The sequence below is a fragment of the Balearica regulorum genome, chromosome 3 (genome assembly GCF_011004875.1).
Source record: "Balearica regulorum gibbericeps isolate bBalReg1 chromosome 3, bBalReg1.pri, whole genome shotgun sequence".
NCBI classification, from domain to species: Eukaryota; Metazoa; Chordata; class Aves; order Gruiformes; family Gruidae; genus Balearica; species Balearica regulorum.
In genome coordinates this window covers 82377019-82391758 of record NC_046186.1, presented here as the reverse complement: position 1 = coordinate 82391758, position 14740 = coordinate 82377019, and the positions used below count along the sequence as shown (strand labels likewise).

The window sequence follows — 14740 nt, the reverse complement described above, 5'->3', positions numbered from 1 at the left end:
GCTTTTACCACTAAGGTGTCAGGGGCTAATATTGTGGAGGCATAAGTTTACATTGTAATTGTAGTTGTTACATCTTTATCCTCCCCACCTTTTCACTCTTCACCATTAGTAGCATCAGTAGCATAAAGAAATACACATCTTCAAGCAGCAATGGGTGTAATCCAGAGTGTCCGAGAAAGCAAGAGAGGTATTAGCAGTTTGAGGCATATATAGTGCTCTTTCACTATTTATCATTTCAAGGTGGGGAGTTAAGATGTTTCCCAAGGCCATTCTGTCATCTGATAGCAATAACCTTTAGCATTATTATATATGCTAATAAGTTAATTATGTTTTAAAAGCCATAGCTCAAGCAAAATGTTCATTTTGTGTGTGTGCTTAAAAGATTCATTTTTATGACTGACTTGGATTTTGCCTGAATATACTCCAGAAGGTGTATAGTTGAGTATGTCTGTTTGTGCATATGCAGCTGCATGTGCACACGTACCAGGGCTGGATGCATAATGGCCATGGCGATGAAAAGCTGTGTAGTAACACACCCATTCCTCCTCTTGTATTGAGGAGCAATTTGTAGGGAAAGCGATAGCCTGTCATCCTCTGGTTTTTTTCCTCCATGTTAGATCTGCTCCCAAATATGCACATATATAAATACACACGTGTACCTGTACCTGTGTATCTACATACGCTCTCATGTATACAAATGCACCTACAAGATGTTGGTTTTTACTGTTCACACACCAACATTTAAAAAGTATTAAAGGTGCGACACTGATGCAATACAGAAAATAAAAGCAGTTCTCATGTCAAGCTTATATATCATGTAAACGAGTACAAGCACAAGACAACACCAAGTTGGATTATGTGGCACTGTGTTAGCATTTATGAAAGATTCATTCCCTTTCATGGATCACCATCATAAAGTGCTAATTTTAATCCAGTTAAAATGGACCATAGACCTTTATGGGATGAGACCTTTAGACTGTAATGAGGTGTCACTCACCTGATGTGTAACTGGACAGCTGATACTGTTTTTAAAGAAGTGGTAGAAATTCTAGTGGTGAATGAACCTTGTTTCATTCTTTCTCAATATACTAAGTATACTCTTTCAAAATATCTATCCTCATATTAAATAACCACAGATACTTCATAGACAACGCCTTAAAAAATTCCTGGAGGACTAAAAAAGAAATCTCAAGAAAAATTACTGAAAGCTATGTAAAAATCTCAGCAATAATATTCAGATTTAAGTTTATGTACTGAAATAATAATGGTTTCTGGTTTCTTATAATTAAGAACAATATGTAGACATTAATTTAGCATTGCAGAGACTTGCAGTGGAGTCAAAAATTCTTGCTGTTATAAAACATGAAGGAGGTGATTTGACTCAGTCTGAAATATATGTTATCACTAATCTGATGTTCTATTTACAATATTGTTCATACTAAACAAAAGTTTCAGACCTGATTCTCTGAAGGGCTAAAAACCACTTAGGAAATGCAGTTTGTATAGAGTTTCAAGAAGTTACTATCAAGCTAGAGGAAGAGGCTTTATGCAGGAATAAAAAAGAACATAGGATTTTATGCAGAATGGCTTAGTGTATTATAAATTCTATTTTTTTACAAATGTGTGCTGCTCTGGTTGTAGGAAATGATGACAATAATCTCAACTCCATTTTTTATGAGCATTTGACAAGATCTCTGCAGGAGTCACTTTGTGGAGATTTGATTCTGGGCCGCTGGGGAAACTACAACACAGGAGACTGTTTTATTCTGGCATCGGATTATTTAAATGCCTTTGTGCACTTGATCGAAATTGGAAATGGCCTTGTCACCTTTCAGCTCAGAGGGCTGGAATTTCGAGGTAAGGATCCCCGATAATTTAAATAACAACAAAACCAGCAACAAAACCTGTCTGGCTTTCTTCATCTATCACAACTCTGTAGTAGGATATAGAATTTAAGAGCTTTTCTCTATATATATTCCTACAGATACTTGTCTGTCTGTCTAAAGGCTCTGTGCTTCTTTGTACCATTATTTGTATGACAGTGTTTTGAAGCCTAGATGTTAAGAAATTTGGAGTCATGTTCTGGAGTATCATAAAACTTTCATAAAGAAGGCATATTGACTTATTTGCTGGGTTCACAGATCTTTTAGGTTATGCTTAGTTACGTTTTCAGACTATTTCTTTCCCTCTATAACCATGAAAACCAAAGTTGTTCTTAAAATTGTTCAACCCCCAAAACTGGTCTTTGAAGAAATGCAAAATATGCCAAGACACCCCCATGGAAAATATCCTGTGTTGGATCATGCAAGATGCCAGTGCTGAGATGGTCTCTGTCACAGTAGAACAGGGGAGGAGAAGCAAGTGGATCAGGGCTTCGTACTTCTCTCATTTAGGAATTGCAGACTTCAGTTGAGGAAGGGACCTCACTTTCTCCCTGTTCAGTATATTCCCCTGTCAGGACACTCCTCTTTAAGGAATGGCAATTGCATCCCCTTCCTGAGTGGTGTGGCTATTGTGAGACCAGTTGCTTGTAGTGTCATGCTGCTGTCCTTTTGTCTGTTGTCCCTAAAGTCGGATGAAAAATGAAAGCAAAACCGCAAAACTTTTAAACAGTTTTTAAGTTTTGCTCACGCTACATGTTAGCTGCCTGTGTCTGTTGCTGGGGTTTGTAACCTTTCAAAGATACCACTTTGCAATTGAGGGTGATGGAAGTTTTGAAATCCCAGAATAAATAGCTTCATAGGCTCAAGAGCTGAGCATCTAATGGGCAACGTGTAGAGGAGTGTATATTCAAGGTGACTTTTCAACAAGGTTGAGTATGAGAAAATAGGAGACAGACTGGCTCTTTGAACGTACTTAGGTGTGGGAGGATTAGACTAGAAAATAACATATGTGGGCTGCAGTCTTAACTCTGTGACAAACTCCCTGTAGGATGTTGAACAGGTTGTGGTAAATGCTTGATGTTCACTTCCCTTCCCGTACAGTGGGGATGAAGATAATGCTCCTGTATCTTAAGACACAAGTTATGTAGAAAGCAGTAAATACCTGAAACAGCTTGGTAGTGTAGTACCTGAAGAGATACCTATTCAGTTCAAAGGCAAATTGTAAGAAAAAGCAACTGGAAGGGAAGAGAAAGAATTTGTTTATCAGCCTTACAATTTCTTGTTGCTCATGGTGATGAGGATGTATCATGATGATGAGCCTCTGTGGCTTTCTTCAAAGACATCTGTGCACGTATTATCTTCTCCTTGTGTGCCCCCAAGGTAAGCAGTGGTGCTGCTGTGTCAGAGATTTTTTTTTCCTTTATGCAGTTGCCATCTACTGCTGGGTCCTTCTCCATCATCACCATCCCCAGGCAGTTCAAGAAAAATAAATCTTGGAAACAGAGATGAAAAAATACGAGAGGATCCTCAAACTGTGTGCTAGCTGGATAAAAAGATCAGGGGCCTAGCAGATGGGCTTAATGAACTGGAAGTTGAATGGTGAATGACTGGATAGTTTTGTTGCAAAGTGATTTGGGAAGACTTTTTCTGACTTTGAGCCAGGATGGTTCATTACCAGGCGAGTGCATTTTCCATTTGGATCTGCAAGCAGAGCTCAAAAATTGCAGTGTGCCGCCTGTTGATGCATCTCTGTATTCCCTAAAATCACAGTTTAAGTAACTAAATGGATCTGAAAACTGACCTTTCCATGCAGATTGCCTAACACTGTTCAGTATTAGTATGGTAGCTGGTTCGCTTTGTGAATACCTCCTGGCTTGCAGTCCGCTGGCTGCGTGTGTTTCATGGGTTGCCGTTTAGAGCCAGTTGAGTTCTCATCAGGAATATCCCCTTTCCCATTCTCTGTCGTGCTCCTCACTTGCAAAGCAGCACCCTTACCTGAGTGTTCAAAAGACCTGGACCAAGACAGCAGAGCAAACAATGAACTGGGAAAGCACAGAGAAGTTACTGGAGGAGGAGGAGGAGAGGAGTGGGAAAATGGGAACAGGAATCTCAGGTGCTGCGTTGGTGGGGCCATAGGCGTTACACAAGGGTGCCCAGGCACTGGGGTGCTGAATCTGAGTAAAAGGAGCTAGAAGGGCTGACCTGAAGGCAGAAGCTGCGTAAGGGGACAGGCCAAGGGCTGTCCCAAGGAAGCTCTCTGAAAGCTGAGACTGACCTGAAACTCTTCTTTGGAAGGTTTTCTTTGCTCTTTCCTTTGAGCAGGATCGCTGCCTGCAGGGGCAAGAAGTTAGAGCGTGGCCCCCCCCGCCCCAGCAGCGTCAAGATCCATCTCCTGTGCAGACTATGCACATTCTTTCCCATTTCAAACCTTGCAGATGACGGATGTGGTGTACAACTGAATACAGTAGGATTTTTTCTGTATAAGTGGGAAGAGTGTATGCAACTGTCCTGGAAGAACTTGGTGGTTTACGAAGTCAAGAGGCAGTTGTCAAGCATTGGGCTCATTTCCTCTGCTTTGGGCATCTTGCATTCTTATTTTTAGTTGTTTGGTCATGAACTGTTTTTCACATAGGACCCTGATTCCTTTCATTGCACAGAATGGTTTCCCACAAGGAGGAAAAAAAGGGCTAGAAGAAGAACTTGAAATCTGTAATTTCTGAGCTTTGGCTGCTTGACTTCAATTTCAAACAAGTAATTTTAATTGAGGGCCCTAAAAATCTGCTCTTCCTTAAATAGGAAGTCTATGTTTGCTTTGGAAATGAGTGAATCACAACAGTGTTCTCTGTGTCTGCGACTGTTTTCTGTTTATAAGTAAACCATAAGCAGTATTTGCAGTGTGGAGCTCTGGATTTTCCTATGGGTGTTTCTCATTGTGGTAGCTGAAAAGCTGTGCTGGCATTACTGCTGCAGCAGAGCCCAAAGAAGGGGTCGTAGAGTCTTCTGAATTTAAGTGTACTGCCTCCCCAGTTTGCAATCAGCCTAATTGAGAGTTGACATTATAAATGACTGATCCAGATGCCTTTCTAACTGTATGTAATAGAAGCATTTGGCTCAGCTTTTAAGTGAAAAAAACCCATAAACCCCAAACAACCAAATCCCTGCAGGGCAGGATAAGAAGATACAGACTGAGCAGAATGAAAGAAGAGAGTCAGCAAAACTGGGATTCCTCTCATCCATCTTTAGTCCCGTTCAAATTAAGCATCTTACATGAATCAGTTCTTCACTCTCCCTTTCTACAGACAGAGAGGGGATGTGCCTCCACTGTGTCATTCATCCTGTGTGTAAAGCCAGGGGGAGTCTCAGTTCCTCCAGGCATTGAGAGGAGATGCCAAACTCCTCCTGTACTGAAAATGAAGAGCGGGTAGTAATGAGCTCAGGCTAGGTGAAAACTTTCAGGTAGCTGCACGTTGGTGTGGGGGAATCAAGCCCTTTGGTAACTTAACTCTACTGTCTGTGTTTGTTAGACCACAGCGGTATGCTAAAAGCAGCCTGCCAGAAGAAATACATAATGTATCATTTAATTTGAAAGGAAGAGACAGGGGAAAACCCACAATCAGGGAACAAGCAGAAAGAATGTCAAAATATCTAGCTCCTGCAAGTTCCCTGTAGAACAAGGAAGACTTAAAATATTTTCCTGTTTAGTCTGTGCCTCTACAAAATGTCTTTTGGAGAATATCCAGTTAGGTGTTACATGTGCAGAAATTACTTATGGATCGTGATGCTAAAGTCTTGAGGAGCTGTTTTCTAACTCATGCCTGGTATTCTTCAATCATGTAATTAACTTCTAAATCTCTGCTGCGATTTTTTGTTACTGCACGTTGCACGTGCAATATTCACACTTCACTTGGAACTTCATTAGATGAATCAAGGAAAGGAGCACAGAGCAGGCACACACGTAATTGTACGTGGTGGAAGGCAGCTGTGACAGCAGGATGGGATCGCTCGTGGGGCTTTCTCTGCATTAGCTAGCTTATTTCCCACGCAAAATGGTGTATGAACTCAGCCAGTGTAGGGTATAAGCTTTAGGCACTGTAGTGATGTCTAAGAAGTGAGGACAGTTACTCATTTCTTCTGTCTATGTGCACGCTGTATAGTTTTATTACAGTAGAAAGTACATTACCAATGTAAGGAATATTTACTGGTGTTTGATTTTTGTGTCTGAAGGCTCTGTAGCACTAGCCAGAATGATTATTTAAAGAGTGGTTGCACCTTTCACTTTTCGCTTTTAGAAATCACTTCTTGCTGCTGGGAAATAAAAGTTCCCACCTTCATGTCTTTCCTGAGACCACACTTGAGGTATGTTCAGTGTACGCAGCAGACCATCAAAAGTTATTGATAAATTACAAGGAGTTTAGAGAAAAGCAAGCAGCCATTTTTAAACACATCTCCTTGGAGAGAAGGTTAAAAACCAAAAATGCATTGTTTGTGGGGAAAAACCAAAGGCTGAGAGACACAATGCTCGGGAATTAGAGGCATGAACAGAAAGGATGCAAAGGGGTTTCTTTAATCTTGGTGATTTAATTGGGAAGAATGGCATGAAACAGGGAAGAGGATACTTTGCTGAGTGCAGGGAATCTGTGATATACCAGCCTTTCTAGGTGTACAATGATGCTCCAATAGTGGAGCCAGCTATAAATTTCAAATAGGCTTCGAGTAGTTTCTGTGACACAGACTAGAATAAATATTTGATGTCTTTTTTTCCCTTTCCTCCCTTCCACAAGTTTGTGTATATGTATATATGGGTGCACTGGAGAAGACTTCTGGAAGGAAAGAAAATACCATTAGATGCACTGCAACTTTTTTATTGAGAAAATGTCTTTGCCAGAAACAAAATGTTGCGTCTTGCATTACAATCCTAAAGAGGTTATATGAGAGGTTTTTGTGGTATTTGGTAGCTGCAAGTTTAACATCCTTACAACCAACGTCCTTAAAGAATGCTTTCTTCCACCTGGGCTTCCATAATATGTCTCTCTGGACCAAGAGAAGAGAAGGTTTCTGAGGAGAGGGGATGCCTGTTATTAGAGCAACTGATCTGGTTTGAAAACCAGACTATTTTTCAGGCATACAAGCACCTGAAGCAGCTGAAAACCAAACCACAGTTTCATAACTTACAGCTTTGATGTTTGAGGAATTGATATTGGGTTTTAAGTCCTGAGATATTTCAACCTGAGACTATCAGAGCCTATAAATTACTGTTCTTAATCCCAATTCCACAAGGAAAAGAGCAGGAAGAGCCAAAACTGGTTTCCAGAATGTGTCCAGTTCTGGGCTTCATGAGTCTTTTCCATTTGGGAGCTCAGTTCACTCCTTTTTGAAATATTTGGGTTTCTGTGTTTCTAGAGCTATATCTAATGCTTGTTTCAGGAGAGGATGGCCGTTCAATTGCTGTAACTATGCTCTTTGTGCTGCTTCTGTGATAACTTGCTGCTTGTTAAGCTGCTATCCTGAGCAGAAAAGAAATCTGTTGGGTGAGAAGGAGCCTTATCCATCAGAAATTGGTGATACTCAGATTTGCAGCAGAGCTTGGTGGAGCAGAGTCAGATATTTCCAGTGTAATGCATTTATTTGCAAAATAGTCATGTGCATGACTTTGCCAAACAAATGGTAAGCAACCAGGCATTTTTGTGGAGTCGTCAGACCTCTGCATGGCCTACCAAAGGAACTACCCTGGGCTTCAGTCCATCTTCATGGCTCCCATCTCCGTATCCAGTTTCAGCTCTCAGACATAACACCTAGTTAAATCCCCTAGTCCAAAAGTCGTTGTTGGGGTCAAAGTTTAAAGCTTGAAGTGCCTGGTGCAGGAGAGTGATTTATGATCCTATTAATGTCTGCGGGGTGGGGTTAGTGCATGAGCCCTTTCTATGTACATTTGCACTCTAGTTCCTTATTACATGTCAGCAATCCTTGGTGCTTGAGCTATCGCTACCTTCAGCCACAATAATTAGTCCCCATTCTGGATGTGTTGTTAAACTGCAGTGTTTTATGAAAATTAAAACTGCTTCTAGAATATGTGGTTGTATTATGGGATTTTCTTTCAGAACCTTCAGAACTGAAAAATGCTTTTCTTTTCACTCACTGAATTTTCAAATTGAATTGAAAAGCACACTTTGATTTCAGCCTTAAATTCTAGAAGGGTGGGTAGTCATTAATTTAAGTGTGTTTTATATATTCTCTTGAAGGGAGATTACATTCTTAAGTTTCAATTTTCTTATTTCCATTTAGGTCAGATCACTCTGGCAGAGCACAAGTCAATCCTCAAATCCTGATGCGTCAGGAAAATAGCAAGAGCTCCAAGTTCTCACCCTGGTTTTCTCCTGAGCTCACATAGATTGACCTTGCTTTGTTCAGCTGGCCCATGTTTTTGCATTGATGGATTTTTGGAAACCATCCAGTGTTAGATATCTTATAAATGAATCTGTCTCATCTGAACTAACAAGGGTCACAGTGAATGACTAAGCTTGAGTGAAGAGGGAGAGATTATTTTCTTTCTACTGCAGAAAGAAATGTAAAAAAAAAATGTTTTCCCTCATATTTTAAAATGACTAATTACCAGGGAAAACATTTTCCTGTATTTTAATATTTAATGGTAGTACACTTAATTATATTGTAGAACTGAAGTGCAATGTGCTCCCTGCTCTTTAGTTTTATGAATAATTCTGTGAGTTGCTTGAACTTGATAAATTTTTGAGAAGCAATATAAAAATTGTCATTTTAATTATCAGTGTATAACATATACACAAAAGTTTAGGGTCGCCCTTCTGTAAAAGATGCACACAAATGCTTAACTTCATTTACTGTCACTTGTCCCTTTTGGCTTAATGCAGAAAGCTGAGCATTTAGTCTTAGTCTTTGCAGTACCAGTGTCTAGAGTAATGAAGCAAAAAGGATTGACGTAGGCACTGGTAAAATGAAATTTCTCAGTAACATGCAAGTCTGTGGTATTGAAGTCCAGCCAGTGCATTATGGATTAAAGTAAGGCTCAATTAAACATGAGAGAAAATTACTGGCAGTCTTTCTAGAACTGGAGGGGAAACAACAAGTACTTGAGCATCAGGCCTGCATTTTGTCTGTGCAGACTTGAGTCCTTTTACTAGATGTTGTTTGGAAACACTAATCAGCAGCATGACGATAGGCATAGGGATTTGGTGTTTTGTCAGAGCACTGGCCATGGCTCAGATTACACCTTTAAACTGAACAGGGATACCCCAGAGGCTCTGCATGCGGTCAAGACACCAGATCCCCAAGGCGATAGTACCCGAGTCCATCAAACAGCTTTTGTTAAGCAAGTGCACGTTTGCCAGATGTTGGCAGAGCATAGCCCTGATTTCATTCTTTGGAATAAACCTGCAAAATGATGACATGAGCTCCTTTGGTTTCCAGAGCTTTTGTAATAACATGATAGCAGTTAGAATGTCTCTGATTCCCCAAGTTCAACGTTGATTGCGTCCACTGTAGTATAATTTTTAACTTTAGTTGATTGCAATTGCCTAGCAAAGATGGCTTGGAGACATTTTTACCTGTCAAATTAGCTGAGAATGCAAATAATTGTTCTGGCATCTTCTTCTTCTGTTTGTTATGAATGTGATGACAGCTTCCCTCAAACATGGAGGGTGTCTTGAATTTACCTATTCTTTGCCTTGCCACCCTCTTTAGTCCCTATATTTTACAAAATATGTGGCTTAAGAAAACTAATAATTAGAGAGTCTCCAGTAATAATATTTTGTATTTATTAATGGAGATAATACAGAAAGCACATAGCAACAGTCAGCATTCCATAGGAATGAAATGTGATATTTCCATACCAAAAGAAAAAAAAAATTATTTAAGAATAGTATTACATAGACTGAGCAAAGCCATCTTTAATTCCCTTAGTTGTAAGGGGATCAGTGGCGGTTGTTTATTGGGCTTGTGTTTTTCATCATGCTTAAACATTTGGCAATACTTAATTTAGCACCTGGGATGAAGGTTTATCTTCTCTTAAATTCAGTTTAATACTGACAGACCTTTAACCTTTCAAAAATAAACGTAACAGCAATAGTAACAGCACCAGCATGGAATAGGTATTTTACTCTCTCCAAGCTATGCGCAAAGCAATATGCCTTTCCCTGCTTCAGTTTGAGTACAATGTCTTTTGACTTGGCTTCAGACAAGCATCCACTGACCCAGAGCAGTTGCTGCTTTTTTTGCTGTTGAGCAATAAGTGTTAATCCATGTAGAAATCTGTGAAATATGAAGCAGAAGCAGTCCAGTTCATGTCCTGTCCAACTGGAAATGTCAGCTTGGTAGGTTGTGTTCTGTACTTTGTGGCAGTCTTGAAAGGAAAGATGTTTATATTTGGGCTACTTGAAGACATTTAATTATTTGTCATACTGTATATCCCAGAAGTCCAAGGAGAAATACATATCAGTGTGTGAACAACACTGGGTACACAGTGTAAATTTTCACTTATAGAAAACTGAACAGAGAACACTGGAATATACTGGATATTTTCCCCCTGTCTCTTAGGGCTCCAATCCCATTTTTTCTCATGTTTCCTTCAGATCTTTCTATTCATCTCTTTTTCTTGTATGTTTTTGCTTGCTGGATACATTTTAGAAAGTGTACAGGCAAAAAAAAGAAGGTGGTAACCAGTACTTGAACGTATTTTGTTATATTCTGAAAAGCTTTTCTTGGTATGGAGAGAGGAATATTCTGGGTGTTTCTTCTATCCATACTAACTACAGGTCATCAGGTTATTGACCAGACAGTTGTGATGGGACCAGGATAGTCAGTTGAGGGCACAGCGACTGTCATGACGTTCCAAGGCCTTTGGGATGCTGCCTTGCTCCAGGGTCTCTTTCGGGGTGCTGGTAAACTGCGGGGGATTGGAGCTGACACTGTATTCTTTCCCAGTCCAGCATTCAGACGATGAACATAGCCAGCTGCTTCTCCCATTTACAGTGACACAATAGAACAGGTCTGTTGGTCCTGGCAGGGGAGGGTTCATAGCTGTTGAACTGCAGCACACCGTCTGCTTGCTAAACCCCAGATTTTGTAAGTGCTCTGATACAGTGTAAAATCTTTGTTTGCATCCTCTATGTTATTTGAAGAAGCAGACTGAGACTTGGATCAATTTGCTTAATGTGCCTGATGGGGTGAGTCTCTTTAGTGTTGCTTCCTGGTGATTTTTTATTAAGGCAGAAGCTGTGGTCTGTAGCTTGGCTCAGCTCAGAACCAAATGCCTAGAATGTTAGGTAGGGCCCTTTTGGCTTTCATAGGTGATAGTAAATAAATAACGTACAGCTCTGTATTTGCTACTGCGCATGGATCAATTGGCACATCTAATTTGTTGCCGTAGCTGTTTCGATTAGCTTTTTGCTAAGCGCGTAGAACCTTCAATCATACTTTTTCAGCTTGGAAGAAGTCCTTTGTTTCCTCCTCCCCCAATAACTGGCAGCGTACTCTCTTTTTCTCACTGCCAAGGGACATATTGCCAGCAGAGAGAAGTGGAAGCTATAACAGAAGGAGATGAAGACAATGAAGGCTGCTGCTGTTGTAAACCCGGGCACTTGCCTCACTTGTTATCATGTAACGCAGCCTTTAACCTCCGATGGCTGACATGGGAAATAACACGAACCCAGTACATCCTGGAAGGATATAGCATCATTGATAACAACGCCGCAACAATGCTGCAAGTGTTCGATCTGCGGAGAATACTTATCAGATACTACATAAAGGTAAACTCTTTGGTAAAGTGGACTATATTCCTGGGCAAGTTTGTCAAAAAGAATGAATACTGGCTGTGTATTAGAGATAGCGTTTGAAGTTTTTTGGCTTTAAATTTATTCATTTGCACTACCGGCAGTCAGACTGACTCATTGTTAGATAGGGATAATTAATTCACATCTCCCTTTGCTACATTTGATTCTGACCACTTAGACTTAGTACAGAAAATTGCTGATGTGCCTAAGCAGAAACCAAGAAGGTGAGTTAACATCTTCTAGCAGTAAAGTCAGAGGAAGCATTCTTACAAAGCAAAACTTCACTGACAGTTTGTTATTTCTTCTTGACTTGGCCTTTCCTCTGTTTTTTCTGGCAAAAATAAAGATCAACAAGCATAAAGTTCTTGGGAAATCTCTGAAGAGCTGTTTCTCAAATACACTTTTTTTTAGTAGTGCAAACCCCCTTCTTACCTGCTGTTTTACGTACACACTACAACACATTTGAAGTTGGTTTATGCCATTGATTAAACAGCAATTCATTTACATCACTTCTATATTTGCACTGTTATGAAGATTACAATGACCACATGGATATTAGTTTGTCAAAGTAATGGAACCTTGTAGTCCAGCAAGACATCTTCATCCTCTGCCAAAGCCTTTCCAGTCCAGCAAATGAAGAAATCACTGAGCTTTATTGTCTTCTGCTGAAGCAGCACGAACCAAATGGTGCCTCCTGTGCCTTTGGTACTGCCACGAAGCCACTCACTAAAGGTCCCAACCATCCCTGACATCTCCTTCCTGCTTACATCTCTGCAATTGTAAAAATCCTGTCAGCCTTAGAGAGAGATCTTTGGTAAATAAATTAATCACCTTTTTTTTTTTTTTTTTTTTTGCAAGTGAGCCAATGCAGTGAAAACAAGATCATTGCCTCACAAAGCTGCTTTGATCATGCAGTCAATTACTTTGTAAAATGCAGACTGGGATTTCATAAATAGTTTAACAGGCAGTAGGGCCTGGTAACCAGCCTGCTTTGTTTAATTAACTAATTAGAAACAAAACTGCATGTGAGCATGATTTTTTCATTTTAGAAGTGGGTTTTGTGGCTATAAATTAAATTGTTTTTAAGCAACGTATCTCAACTTAAAAAAAACACCCTTTCTTTAAACTGAAATGAATATGGTTTTGCTTTAAAAGATAACCTGGATAACCTGAACATAACGTAATGCAAGCTGATACATGACTCAGCTTTTGCTGGCAAACGAGACTGAAAAAATTCCCAGTCTAAGCTGCAATCAAATCAGCAGCTTATTAATTTCAAGCAGTGAAGAATTCTGCTTTGTACACTGGAACTTTTTTAGTGCCTTCAAGTCAACTAATACATAGAGGACTTGTGGGAAGTGTGAGGTTCATCACATGGGAAGTAACACAACTGAAAGGCAGTTTAGCGCCTCTGGTTCTGCCACGTACCTGTAGGTAAAATGGCTTATCCAAGCTTTCATTTGTCCTGTATGATACAGGTGTGGTTAATTGATCCTGTTTTGAGGATTAATCCACCAGAAGAGAGGTGGGTTAAAGGATCTCCACACTACTGTGGTAAGCTGTGGCTCCGTCTCCATCTGTGTCCACCACCTATGGCTCTGAAGGTGTGAAAACTGAATCTCTTTTGGCTGGATTTAGTTGAACCAGTACTGTAACACTGCATTTACAGATCTTTGTTCTTAGAAAGGTGTCAGCCCTTTAATCTACTTCCCTTCTTAGGGAAGGATCAACAGAAGATAACAAGATGTGTTGGCAGCTTTGATATTAGCCTGGGCTGGGGCTCCCTTCAGCGAAGGCAGGGCACGCTCAGGAGATCCCTTCTTTAGAATGACGCTTCCCAAAAGAAGGCTGTGTGGAGATTTTCTTCTCCTATTCTTCAAGTTACTAGTTTCTTCCCTAAACAGGAGCTTTGATAAGATTTGTTAAAATCCTTAGTACAGCCTTGGAAGGTGAGAAGATTATATTCTATATCAGATCAGCTGTCATCCTCTTTATTTAGTACTTACCTCCAGATAAACAATATCAGAAACAGAGGTGAGAATTCATTCCTTCCCCAGCTCTTTCTTATGAGGGACTCTTCAGCTGTAAAGACCCTGTGCAATTTCACTGTGAACATTTTAAAGCCTTGCCACTTTCTTTTTAATGGCATAGGAAAGTAATTGCAAGAAGAAGTCTAGTTAATGCAGTATTCAGAGCACATAAATCGCAAACTCAGAAAACACTTAGACAGGAATTTTGGCAGAAACTGCACTTTCATTGCACTGAGTGTTTGGAGTGCTTCTAGTTTATTCTTTGTAGCTTACAATATTGTAAATATTTACCATATTATTTCTGAATTGCCATATAGCTGAGGATGTAGTCATGCACAAAACGTATCTAGGAAGAGCTACTAAGAGCAGAATCTAATTAGGTGGCAGAAGTTTTTGCTGTTTCTACATTTGATTGCGAGTCTGATTTTTTCCCCAGCTGAATCTGCTTCTTTGTAAACACAGGTGAGAATAATAAAAAAACCTGTATTTTGAAGATTGATGAAGAAAACATATGCTTTGTTTCAGCTCTTCTGTCCTTCAAGAATAATTACCATATTAGTCTTTAAACAATAAGTTGCACTGAGCATCTTATTCCTAATGTGTTTATTTCATTTGCAGTTTCACTGACAGCCTGGAAAGGCCTGTATTTCTTCTTATAAAAGGATTTTTATTCTCCACAAATAAAGTGGGTCAGCTCCTGTAGCCTTCTGCATATATTTTGAAATCATTTCCTGGCCAACTACTGTGATATTTTTCCCTTGTGCCTTCTCCATCTCTTCTCAATAAATTCTTATTTGAACATCTTTTGGTATTCAAGAAGTCTGCATTTGCCGAGTGCTACGTTTTCAGCTCTATTGTTTCTGCATGAATCTTTTTTAAAGAGTGTATTGTTCTCCACAGGCCAGGAAATTAAGGGTCCATCCTTAGTCTGTATCTGTCTGACTCGTCTTTTTCCTCTGGAGCTTAATTGTCCTCTTGCTTGTGTATTTTTATACAGTTTGAAAGATAAACTGTGGAGGGCATCTGA

The 14740-nt window shown here is 39.9% G+C and overlaps 1 protein-coding gene across 1 annotated transcript in view; it reads left to right on the top strand.

Annotated features, from left to right (window-relative positions):
* PCNX2 (pecanex 2) overlaps nucleotides 1-14740 on the top strand; it is a 154290-nt gene that overhangs the window by 117139 nt on the left and 22411 nt on the right. The window contains exons 25-26 of the mRNA XM_075748702.1: nucleotides 1642-1857; nucleotides 11406-11659. Of these exons, the coding sequence (XP_075604817.1) occupies nucleotides 1642-1857; nucleotides 11406-11659 (470 nt within the window). The remainder of the gene's footprint in view (nucleotides 1-1641; nucleotides 1858-11405; nucleotides 11660-14740) is intronic.